The following is a 13,200-nucleotide window of genomic DNA, read 5'->3' as shown; positions in this document are numbered from 1 at the left end:
TAGTTTTGGCACGTAAAACCCCGTGAATAAATCAAACCAATCAATCTGGAGATACTCAGGAAAAAATCCCCTGTGACCTCCACCAAGAACGTGTCAGCAGGGTAAAGGCCTGTGTATCAAGCATACGTCTTTGTCAAAGTAGCTTTTAAGAGCGGTGGCTATGTGTGCATAAATGCATAGAGGATAAGGCAGCGAGCGTGACAACGTAACGTGAAGCGAACGGAAACTTGCCCAGGGCTTCTTACATAACCGTAAGGGCAGGGCTGTTTCTTACTGCGAGGCAGAGGAAATGCCACATAGTCTTGCTGTGTAAGGCCATGCCTTTCGTTTAGCGCTCCGCGTTCTAGGTTTTATTGCGCGTGAAAGTTACAGAAGGCTAATACCTCCGACCTCTTAAGTTCTAATCTACTCTTGAGACAAGGAGAACGCAAGTGAGTTAACTGTGCGGCGAAACGAAGTCGCTGAATATGGAAACCACGTCATATCACCAGAAGGTGAGACCATACTGCAGTGGTCACGTGACCTGCGTCTGTCCCGCGCGAGTGTGTGCGCTGCGAGAGAAGTACATTCACGATTGAATGAGTCGCCGTGACTGAGTCAGAATGAACGGATAGTGAACTCAATCAGTCACAAAACATAGTCAAGTAAAGAAAATTTTGAAACAGAAGCAAGTATATAGCAAATGGGTCAGTGAAAGCGAGTAAACGAACTAGTACTGAACGACACAGTGAGTGAGCGACTGAATGGAACGTGGGTGGGTAGGTGCGCCAATGGGTGAGAGAGTGAGCCAATTGATGAACGAATGAGTGTTTCAGCTTAGAACGACAGAAAGCCGAGCTAGTTGGTAAGGATTCACAATGCAAAGAAGGGGTAAGGCGTGCAGACACAGACACGAGAGAAGAGAAGAACACAACACGTGTTGTCCCCTTCTCTTCACTTGTGTCCATGTCTGCATGCCTTACCCCTTCTCTGCATTGTGAAGTGTTTCAAACTGTGAATAATTCAATCAGTGACTGAGACAGACAAATCAAATCAGGACAGACGAACAGACAGTGTGATCTAGTGAGGGAGACAGACAGAGACAGTGAGTCAGGGATAAAAAAAATAAAAAAGTAAAATAAACATGCGGCCTCTCGGTGCCGCGTGGATGCTCTCAGCGTCTGATTCCTCGGAAGAAAAGGGCGACGGCCGCCAAGCGAGCCCGGAAACGCCTCCGTTTTCATGGCCTCTTCGGTCGAGCGCGCCCCTCTGGGTAAATCTTCCACGCTTCGCGAAACAATCTACATGCGAGGCTAGCCTAGAACCCGCGTCGCATCGGCCTTCGGGTGGTGCACCATTATTATTATTCAGCTTGTCTCGGCGTACGGGTGCTAACAGTGCCGAGCGGCCCGGGTAAGCCAACGAGAGAGAACGCCGCAGACATGCGCGCGCGTGTGACGAGCACCAACCAACGTTGACGTGCGACCGCGCGACGTGGGCACTGAGTTAACTGCTGTCAACCGGCGTGCGTTTAGTGCCACAAAAGCCAGACGGCGAAGGAGACGGGTCGACCTTGTTGTTATGCCACGGGTGTGATCCCCAAGTCGTATACTCACGCACTTGGCGCATGCTCAGTTCGGTCGCACCCAGAAAATTTGAAAGGCCTGCGCAGCGAGAGAGCTCTCGGATGTCAGCTCGACGCCGACCTGCGAAGAATTAACTGCTCCGCAGCTCGGATCTTGGAGAGTCCATAAGTGAAAGGTCAGTCTCGGTAAAGCCTTTTTTTTTTTAATGTGATATCGCCGTACAGGACGCTCGCCGGCATTCGTTCTGTTTATCGAAACGAAATAACACGGGCCGAACGCGGAGTCAGTGTAAGCAAAAACATACTGATACGCCATCGCGTTAGGACCGCTCACGCGTATAGCGTGATGTCCTGGGATTTGAGTTCCTCATGTCTTTGCCTCTGGAAACGGCAGCAGTGTCTCGCGGCCAAGCATTGCTTAATTCATAAACTACCCGTAAGCATAGATCAATTTTCTATATACATATATATATTTTTACCAAAGCTAAACTTCCCGAGTGGAACTGCACACAATCCATGATATGTGCTGCGGGGCAGGAGTTTCGTGTTTATTAAAGGGACTGACAACTGGCCACAATGTTTTGCGAGACGTTGATGGAAATTAAATGGTCGTGACTTTTAGTGATATAATCTAGCACTCCGTTAGAGATTTAAGAAGCAATTATAATTTTAAATTAGTAATAAGAGTCTCAAAACCAGTAAGTGGCGCGAACTGGCGGTGAAGCCTTGGTGCTACGGATGCAGCATATGATATTACCCTAACATAAGTCGGCTGTTATGAAGTACCGCATTACTTACTGCCTAAAATTGTAGTTCGTGTATTATTAGGCTTTTGCGCTTTATTCCATGCCGTATGACGAAGTAAAAGAAAGACAGTCCACGATAACGAACGGCTCTCGCATCCCTCAATGCATCGAGGCGCACATGATTGCTGTTGCAAGAGCGCGACATTATGAGCATGCATTCGAGCTAGAATCCTTTGTTCCAACTAGCTCGGGTCTTCTAGCGATGACATGTTCCGGAAATCAAAAGCGTACGCGGGGATACGGCAACACGCCGAACTGCGTATCACGTGTAAAAGCGTCGCGTCCCTTTAGAGAACTTGGCTTGGCTAAAAAACACCCCTGACTTGCTAATGACCAAAGCTGTTGGACAGGAAACCACGAAAGCGCCTAGCTATTATTGTAGATTTAACCCTTCGGAAAACACGAATCGCAGGAACATCGGCTCGATAAACAAAAGCTCAGAGGAGGACACTTACGCTTCGCCTTTAAGAGTGCAACGCGATAGCATTCAAAGATCCCTGACTGCTTCTCACGCTTCCCAGCAACTGCAGCTTATGTAACCGTAATGTTTACCTATTCACGAAGGCGAGCTTTCTGGTTATCTTTTTTTTCTCCCCCCCCCCCCCCCGGCGGGCGCCGCCGCTGCCGCGGAAAGCCGGAGGCGAGCGCCATCTGGATGGTGATGCAAGGAACCAAGCGGAGTGCGCCGTTCCTGCTAAGACGGACCTCAAACGGCGGCTTTAGAAAGAGCTTGTGCTTGAGTTTCCGCGTAACAGAATCATGTTTTCTCGTGTATTCAGATTTCATTCCGACTCTACCATGTCTGCAGATTGTGCGAAAGTCGAACTTCACGAATCTTCTGACGCATTTCACCTTGAGAAATGCAAATTAGTTGAGTAACGCCTATGCGCCGCGCGGAAGGCCTGCGTGGCTCGGGACGATATTTTTCTAAGGGACCACACCGCCGACGCCGACTCACTGTCGCGTTAAAATAATAGTTTCTCACAGCTATAAGACCGCACTTGTCGTCTGCCTCCCACCAATGCTGGCGTGTAATCGCTATCGCGCGCACCCATCACTATTTCCAGCGCGATTCCAGTGAACGACTACGTCCTCGCTGCAGATGGAAATATTCTGTCAAATATTGTAACAAGGCGTTTCACGCATTGCCAGTGCATCGCTCGACATCCTGAGCGGTAAGCTTTCCATTGCACTAAAAATGAATGGGTACCACAAAAAAAAAATGGTTGTCAGTCCCTTTAAGGCAGCACCTAACTGATTTGGTGTGTGAAGGGCAGACGTCGAATTGACGCGACGTTAGACCAACCATTAGGATGTGTTCGAGGCATGACTAACGGTCCCGTCGGCAGGAAACGTGCTGTAACAAGCTGTTCGAAAAGCGAAGCTTTTCGAACTATATATGTATGTATACTGCCGAATTGCGTAAAGGAGGTGTCATTTGACAAGGGCAAGGGCACGTTGGTAATTCATGACGAAACGAGCACACGGCGAAAAACGGTGCACAGAAAGAAGGGCACACACGGCGCTGACTTCGAACGATGCCTATTGGTGAAGAAAACACTGTATCATATGTACTGTATCTTCAAAGTTACGATGACAGTAATTTTAATAACAACGCTATGCTAGCTACGCAGAATCTGTTTGCACAGGTGGTTCATGCACTTTGTCGGGCGCAATTTCCGCGAGCAATTAGAGTCATCAAACACTTAATGAACAAAAACTTTTTAAAAATTTTCTTGCTATCGCTATTGCTGTGTACGTTTATATTTGAAACGTTATAAGACAATCGTATTTGAAGACAAGTTCCCTTTGCTTGATTCTGCTGGCGCGCTTCTGTCCCCAGATATTTATCACGAAAATTTGCACTCATTCAGCTAATTTCGCATTCAGGGGCTTGGATCTCGGCTCAACGCCAAGCCCCCATTGTCATGTAGCTAAGTGCGCTTGTAATGTCGTTTGCAAGCGGGGCGATAACAGCCAAGCTCTTGCTATCGGCTGGCGGATACTCTGATTTCTTTGATTTCGCTTCATATGTCAACACGTGCGCTTGATCTGCATATATATATATATATATATATATATATATATATATATATATATATATATATATATATATATATATATATATATATATATATATATATATATATATATATATATATATATATATATATATATATATATATATATATATATATATATATATATATATATATATTGCACCAGGCCTCGCGTCACCGTATGGGGTGGGTGAACTTGGTAACGACCCAAACCGTCGTTGTTTGATCGCATGGCCGTTGCGCCTACATGACATTGAAGCAAAGCTCATTATCTTGCTCATGAACAACTCGACGCAAAGAAAAGGCATCTTGCCAGCCAGGCTCGTGCTCGGCATGCTGAAAATAGTGGCGCAGAACGCGCGAACACACCCTTTCGCGTCTGCATGAAGCCGTGCAAAAGGTCTGCGATGACACGAGACCAGGGACTCTTGCTATCAGGAACAATTGTTACACAACGAGAAGCGAAACGTCCTCAATGACCGAAGAGTAGCGGCAATAGTCTCTCGCAGTACAGCACGAAGCCACACGGCAACGAACGTCTGAAATGACAGGAGACCGGCGACAACTGTTCCTTGCTTCGAAATGAGAAGCCGTGCAGCGCAGATCGTCCGCCATGAGCCAAGGAGAGAGATCGTCAGCGATGACCCAAGAACAGCGACGCCACATCAACTCGTGCCACCATCTCACGGATGTCTATTCAGGAAAGGCAGTGAAGTGGACGATGCGTGCATCGCAGCTGAAAACTACAGCTCAAGAGACGTTGGAGTGGCCACCGCGTAGCTCACTCCAAACATGCCCAAACGAGAAAGTTAAAGCTTCCTCGTAAAGATTCATGCAGTTGTCCCATAATGCCATAACACCTGGTCATGGAACCCCGAAGGACGCGGACATGTACTAATCGTTGTGACGGATGACTTAAACGTTGACATACACAAACAAGATTTTATGTGGACCGTCGACTTCACGAGCATGGGTTACAGTTACTTCGTTCTGTCAACACGCCTGAGAACACGTTTCCAACAACGTCCAGGTGCGGTGGTGGGACAGGTGACGTGTTTGCACGAGGTATAAACGCAGTCAAACTTCAGTTTTCCGTTAGATGTTTCACCACTCACAGACCTCTTCTCACTGTTCCAGCTACACCATCTTCCCAATAATATGAATTCACATGGAATCATGCCATGAGACACCTATAGTCGTAAGTCAAATCTGGTATGTCCGTGCGATCACTTGGTGAAAATTCAAACATTGTGCCCACGCAGGTGTTTTTAAACTTTTCTCGACTGCGTTAACGTTTGTAATTGACCGTGAGCTGAACAATCCAATCGTGTGAACATGCATACTATAGCGTATGCTTTCTTAACGCATGGGTAAGCGTTGAATGTGCATATCTGTACGCAGATTTAAAGTACAGTTCATTTTATGTTTATTTACCTAATTCAATGCTTCTTTGATTAAGCGTGTTTCACGTTGCTTCCTCTACGTTTACCTTGCGAAGTAAACATGTCCGAATGATTAAAGATTTCCTTGAAGTGATACTAAACATAAGTATAATACTGCGCAGAATGTTGAAAATAAACGTTTAAAGTTAACCAAATCCGTCTTTGTATAGCATAACATATACAGCCAACACCAATAAAGAAAGCTCCGCTTCGGGTATATTCCAACATATGCCTTGAATCCGCATGCTTTCTTTTTCCTTTTCCTGACGTCACCGTTCCCTCACGGCTTGACGTTGTGTCGAGATCCACGCCCTTGAGTGCGAAACTAGTGGACTGAGGGTCAAATTTTGTTATAAGTGCCTCGAAAGAGGGGCACTCCAGGAGATACAAAGTGAAGCTGTCTTCAATATGATTGTTTTCACGTGTCAAATATAGATATATACGATAACCGCAATAGCAAAAAAATGAATTCAGAAGTTTGTTAATTATTTGTTTGATGACTCTAATTGCTCGCGAGTGGTTATGTACCCAAGCGCGTAACCCACTTGCGCAAGAAGATGTAGCGTAGATAGCATAGCGTTTTATTAAAGTTACCGTTAGTTTCAGTAAAAGCAGGAAGCAAACGAAGGCGTCTTATACAACACCACGGTGGAAATATCACTTGCCAACTGCTGACAGTTCACGAGGCACTCGTGAAATGTTTAGAACTGGTTTAGGTACGTAATCTCACTTGGTGTCAGCGCAACTGACGGGGAACTAAGGCCCAAACTATCAAACTTTCTATTGTGGTCTGCTTTTACAATATCGCGCATCAGCCGCAAGGTGTGCCTTGCCAAGACCTCACAACGCTCAAAGGAGGGCCCACAGCTGAAGGCACGGCAAGGGATTCTCACGTGGTCTTCTTGAACTGTGCTGTGCACGTTATTCTGCTCCCTTAAAGGCTCATTTAGCTCCTGCCAGTTTGTCCTGCATATTTGCTCCCCCAAGTCAGCGGAATCAAGTACACCAGGGCTGTGAAGCAGGGCACAGAGCACGAAACACGTTGCATGTTTCACATAGCACTCTCTACGGCCTGCTTATGAAGCACTCGCAAGCTTGCGAAGTTTTCATAGCGTTTCCCGAGCGGAAAGAAAACAACGGCGATGCCAACACGTTGCACAATCCTTTTCAGCCTGTGCGATACGTGGTGTAAACATGAGAGCGCGGCAAGCTGGTTTTTTTTTTTTTTTCAATGGCGTTTAAGCTGAGCAATTTCACCCCGGCCCTTTAGGGCCATCGGGCAACAAGCACTTGAGAAGTGACTTCATTTCATTGCAACATTGTCGTTGCGTTGTGTTGCAACACATCGTTGCGCTGCAAAATTTCGTTGCATCGCAAGGAAGTTTAAGCACAGGTCGGCCGCTTATCTAGTGCCCGTTACTGGAAGGCCTTAATCTCTGCTGTGGAGGAAAAGCTTCTTAAGCAGATCAAAGGTGGTGAAAATGCTCAGCCACGACGTAAGGCCAGTGGAAAAGAACCAGGTTGCTTCCATAGGAGGAGGAGGAAATAAAGAGAAAAGGGAGGGATGTTAACCAGAGGTGCGACTGGTTGGCTATCCTACTCTGTGGGACGGGAAAGAGGGAAAAGAAAGATATGATAGAGAGAGGGAGAGGAGGGGGAGAAAAGCCGCGGTAAGTTAGCGCACGCACGCGGAGTGCATGCCTGAACGATTCAAAGGCATTCACTAAGGCCTGTCGTCTTTAAGAAAGACAAAAGTGCCTTCACAGCTTTGTGGGCCGACGAGCAACGGGGACGATCTTAAAGTATCACCTGCACAGACAATGGCCGATCGTCCAGTCTTCGGAATGCGATATATAATGTTTGTCTTTCCGACTGAAATCGGTGACAGCGGAACAATAAATGTTCGATGTTCTCCTCCGCGCCGCAGACGTCGCATGCAGCACTGTCGTTCATTCCAATCAAAGTACCTAGTATACACCTTCGTGAAAGCCACTACCAACCACAGCCGGTATAGAGGCGATGTCTCGCGTCCCTGTACAGTACAACCTGTTGTGCCTTATATTTGGGTTGTTCCACTCTATTAAAGAGAGCTTGAGTGCCAGGTGACGAAGCTGCCTTGCAGCGTCTGTCCTGCAAAAAGGAACGTGAACGTCGTGTTGTTCTTATGTGAAGCTCGGGCAGCTTTGTTTGTCTGCTCGATCATTTCCACTGATCCCGCAATGGCCAGGTAGCAACTGGAAAATAATTTCGTGGCCTTCTGTGCTACCATAATTAAGTCACGTATCCCACAGGCTGAAAACGAATGCGCAGCGTGTTGGCATCGCCATTGTTTTCTTTCCGCTCAGGAAACGATTTGCAAACTGCAAAGCCGAATGTTCGTTTTGTATCCTTTCGCAGTGTCGCGAGTTTCCCACGTGTTATGCGTGCAGGGAGGGGTCCACACCCCTGTGTGTCCGGGCGGCAACCGCTTGGGTTTTCCTTGCGGTTTTTGAAGGGCCAGAAGGCCCGCGTGGCGTCGGGCGACGAGTCCCGGTGCGCTCCGTGTGGGCGCGGTGCGGGTAACGGATTTGGAGAATGCCGAGAATGCCAAGCTCGGATTCCGTCGGTGGTCATAACTGGTCCACGCACGCAAACCTTCAGTGGGACTGCTGGACGCGGTGTTGTGGCACCGGCTCCCGAGTCCTTTGCTGGCTACAGACACCGCCCGAGTTCGATGTGGCCTCGCAGTAAATTGTGCGTGCCTAGAGCTTTTGTCCGAGGCTTTCACTGACTACCTGGAAATAGGAAAGGGAACCGTAGTTGTAGAAATAGGGAAAACAGTTTTGTTTTCTAATGCATTTACTTTTAAGAGTAAGCCCATCCCTTTGGGTTGTGGCTTAACTTGTAACTCTCATTGGCAATTGCATCTGTGGCACGGTCAAAAGACCACCACCCCTTTTTCTTTGTCTGTTTGAGCTATAATAACCCAGTCGATGTCCTGTCCCTTAGTCTGGGCTGTAATCAGATTTGATGATAGATCAGTGAGGCACCTCACAGTAGTATGGGCTCTAACAGTCATTGAGGCAGTCGAAGAGTTACACACTGCTTTCTCGCTCCATCTTTCAAGTTGTAATTCATTTGTCTCATCTCCCATGCTCTTTAAACCTAAAAACATCTTCTTGTCCATCTAGTCTGCCTCGCTTCCTGTCAGCGTTTGATCATCGCTTCCCATCATCACACGAGAGACTTCACGTTCCAGCAAAGAACGGAGAAGCAAGAAGAACCAACAACAAAAACGTTGCTGAAATTTTACAAGCTTGTGAATGCTTCAGCAGCTGGACGCAGTGGATGTACTGTGAAGCACAGAAGGAGTTTTGTGGCCTGTGCCGTAGCCGTGGCGCACTCGATTCCACTCACTTACGGGAAGAGATGTGTAGGACAAACCGGCAGGTGCCTAAGTGAGCGTTTAAGGCAGCACGACACTAATGTGCACAACACAGTTCAAGGCCACCTGGGGATACGTTGCCGCGTCTGTGGCTGCGTGCCCCTGTTTGAACGTTATGAAGCCCTGGCAAAGCACAGCTTGTGGCTACATTAGACTGCATTAGACTACATTACATTACATTAGGCTACATTAGAGAACATTATAAAGTTTGACAGTTTGTGCTTTAGTTCCCCTTCAATTGCGCTGACACCAAGTGAGATTACGTACCGAAACCAGTTCTAAAAATTGGCTGAGGCTTAGCTTGGTTAAGCCTAGTCAGATGCGAAGCATATTGGTGGCTAAACTTTATAAGTAACTTGTCGCCGAGCCGCATACTGAGCACGTTGCTTGGCCAGACGTTCTTCCCGCTCTTCATCAGTCTCTGTAGCACGCCGCAATCTTCGCTTCTCATTCCAACGAGCAGCTCTGTCTCCAGGAGGCATCTCACCTCGTGAGTGTCTAGCAGAGACAAGCGCAGCTGCTTATATACCGCCGCGACGCCGCGAGCGACGGCGCGAGTTGGAGCCCCGTTTCTCCTCTGTCGTGACGTCACGGTGTCACGTGGTATTGAAGGCGACACCGCCGCGCCTGAGGAGCTGGGTTGAGCTCTAGTAATATGCTTCGCATAAAAATTTGACATATGCCTTGTAAATTATTAATACGTAGCGACTGCTATGTTCATCCTGGTGTACAACAAGGCGATTTAGTTTGATACCTTCCTAACTGCGCCAATGGTTAAATAGCAGAGCGTCTGCCTCGTATGCGGGATGTCCCGGATCTGAATCGCGGTGCCGCCAGGAACCCAGCGGTTTTCTAACGGGTAGACATGTGCCACGACCCGGAGCTCGGTTATTTATATGGGTTCTCATCTGGAAAGAGGGCCCCACAGAGATATGCGAAGGTCTCTGGGCTCCCCTTAATTGTACCACAGCTTCGGTGAATTTGGTCCAGCAGCCGCCGCTGCTGTGGGAGGCAGTTTAGTGCTGCCACCGGGCAGCACTAAACTGCTTCCCGACAAAATAGGTACAAGCGCCCTAGGTATAGATACAGGTGTTCAGAAACTACGGGAATTCTGGACGCTTGGAAGGACATCCGCGTGATAGGAAGCTGACCGCCAGACTCCTTTAACAGGTGCTCGATATATTTGAACGTATATATTATTCGTCCTTGCTTCACGAATAAACATTGTTGCAAGTCAGCGTCGTGTGATCTTTTTTATTTTGATTTTTTTCTGTGTCCCCGTCTTCCGTGCTGTGCTCGTTTTGTCAAGGTGTCACTTGTTTGGCACAGTTCATAGAATAAGCGTCCCGCATGAGAGTCAGAAGCTGACGCATGAATTATACCTCCATAGTCATACTAAAGTTATGTTACAGAAGCCCCCCAAAAGAGTGAGGACATGAAAGAGGTTAAGTGAATTAAAAATGTGCCAAACGCAGAGGGCTCAATAAGAGGGATTGCGCTGAACACCAATACTTGTAGCGTTGCGCCCAAGAACAGTGAAAACATGCATTTTTTTATGTGCCTAATGGAACGTTCACTGCTTCCCATTTTGATGCGAAGGCCGACGTAGTACTACGGTTCATCGCTCGATTGCCACACCTGTAAGCGCTGCGTTTGTGGTCCTTTCGGGTAGCCGAAATTTTAGCATGACGTGCTGCTGCGCACGTTCACCTGCTCGGAGCACGTGCGGTTTGCTTACGGAAGCACGCGGAAGAGAAGGAAGACAGCGCACTTGCTCCAACGCTAAGTGAGCGCACACCGTTAGGACCACCGCCCGAAAAACCGGGTAGAGGTCATTGACGTACGTAGTTGGAGGGGGTCGGCCTGTGTTTTGCACGTATGGCAGGAAGACCCTTCAGTGAACACTTCCCCTCACCGGGACACCCCTTCCCTCCTCCTCTCTGGTCACGTGACCGCAGCGCCCCCCCCCCCTTACCGCGTCCCCCCTTCTTGCAAGAGACCGACCGGGGCACCGCGGGCACAAGCCGGGCCGGCAAACCATGACGAACAACCCAAAAGCAGCAGCGGCGGCGGCGGCCGCCCGGGCGCCCGTTTCGGAAGCGGCGCCCCGACGTCGTCAGCGGGTCGCCGTCATCGGGGCGGGGGCCAGCGGCTTGACCGCGGTCAAGGCATGCCTCGAAGAAGGCCTGGACGTCGTGTGCTACGAGCGCACCGACGTGCTCGCCGGCCTGTGGCACTACACGGAGACCGTGGAGCGCGGCCGCGCCTGCGTCATGCGCTCGACGGTGATCAACTCGAGCAAGGAGATGTCCGCCTTCAGCGACTTCCCGCCGGACGACAAGCTGCCGAACTACATGCACAACTCGCACATGGCGCGCTACATCGTCGACTACGGCCGCCGCTACGGCGCCATCGACAGGGTGCTGCTCCGGCACGAGGTGGTCGACGTGCGGCCGACCAGACCGGGCAGCGAGGACACCACCTGGACGCTCAGGGTCCGGAGGCTGGACTCCGAGGGCGAGGACCGGGAGTTCCAAGAGGAGAGGGACGCCGTCATGTTGTGCACGGGTCACCACGCGCACCCACTGTGGCCCCGCTTCAAGGGCCTGGGCGACGAGTGCGGAGAGGGCCGGGTGTTCGCGGGTCGTGTGATGCACTCGCAGGACTACCGGACGCCCCGAGGATTCGAAGACCGTCGGGTGCTCGTCATCGGCGTGGGAAACTCGGCCGGCGACCTGGCCGTCGAGCTGGGAGGCGTCGCTGAACAGGTGAGTGAGTGTATTTGACAGGCTGGCGATGACCGTTAGTCTATGCTGGAGATGGAAAGCATCGTTGATACATCGTGATTCAATGTGATACAGCGCTGTCCTTTAAAAGATGCGCCAGTATATAGGCGAGCAACAAGCCAGACGCACAGGTGTAAAATGTCATTCTGTTAAGATATTGCGGAACAGTAATATGTTGTCTTACAAACAGGCACGATATTAGTCTAAAGTTTCGAAATTGGCGTCTTCCTCTTTAAGTGGTAACGGTTTACCTGTGCAAACAGCGTAGGCGCAGCGACTGCTGGCATTCCGTGGCAAAATGATGCCAAGCTGGCAGATTCTCTGCACTCTCCGTGCACCATAGGGATTATCATGTCGGAAAAGCATGCACATTGTTACCCGTGTTGCCATGTGATGTATAGTTAGTTATGGCTGGGCTTGAATAAAACTTGCATGTGACATTATTCATTGATTTTGCGCGTCCCAACATCGACGCCACACCTTTGTTACGTGGAGAAAAATGAAGAGTGACAAATATTAACGTAGATGTGTTCTCCGGTGGCAACTTGTAATACAGTCGCCCTAACTTTTCGTTAAGAAAACTGATGTTTGCGAAATGAATGTAACTATTTAGAGAACTAAACCGAAGAAGCACAAGTAACGTTCTAAAATACTGGTTTTTGATTGCCTCAAGCGAATAGCTTTCGTTGCGACGTTGTCAGCTATTGTAACTAAGGAGGGAGTGAATTTATAATAATAATAATAATAATAATAATAATAATAATAATAATAATAATAATAATAATAATAATAATAATAATAGAAATACCAAAGTGGCACTGGTTCGATAACCTACTTCGTCGCTTTGTGCCTGAAGATTAAGCTTGCTCAATCTCGAATCACGTTACCAGGCTTATCTAATCACTGCGGTAATCATCCCTTCATTTTGCCAGCAACACGAGAAAGTTGAATGCTTTAGGACCAGCTAACGGCAGCATTGGACAACGCGTTTCAGCCGCTGAGTTCTGAACACTGAGAAACTCGCGATCGACGCACGGCATAAAAAAATGACAGTCAGTAGAAGATGTTTACGGCGACATGTGGTGGCTCAGTGTCCTTGAAAACATATCACTGCGATG

At 48.6% G+C, this 13,200-nt stretch overlaps 1 protein-coding gene across 2 annotated transcripts in view; it reads left to right on the top strand.

Annotated features, from left to right (window-relative positions):
- The first annotated feature begins 1,452 nt into the window (after positions 1–1,452).
- LOC135906298 (flavin-containing monooxygenase 5-like) overlaps positions 1,453–13,200 on the top strand; it is an 85,441-nt gene continuing 73,693 nt past the window's right edge. Inside the window, exons 1-2 of one of the 2 annotated variants that reach the window (XM_065437626.2) lie at positions 1,453–1,740; positions 11,293–12,064. In XM_065437626.2, coding sequence (XP_065293698.1) covers positions 11,336–12,064 — 729 coding nt within the window. In that variant the 5' untranslated portion in view covers positions 1,453–1,740; positions 11,293–11,335. Of the gene's footprint in view, positions 1,741–11,241; positions 12,065–13,200 lie in introns of those variants that run through there. The other variant, XM_065437627.2, reaches the window with a different exon arrangement.

Source organism: Dermacentor albipictus, chromosome 5, assembly GCF_038994185.2.
Source record: "Dermacentor albipictus isolate Rhodes 1998 colony chromosome 5, USDA_Dalb.pri_finalv2, whole genome shotgun sequence".
NCBI lineage: Eukaryota > Metazoa > Arthropoda > Arachnida > Ixodida > Ixodidae > Dermacentor > Dermacentor albipictus.
This window is presented reverse-complemented; position numbering and strand designations above follow the sequence as displayed.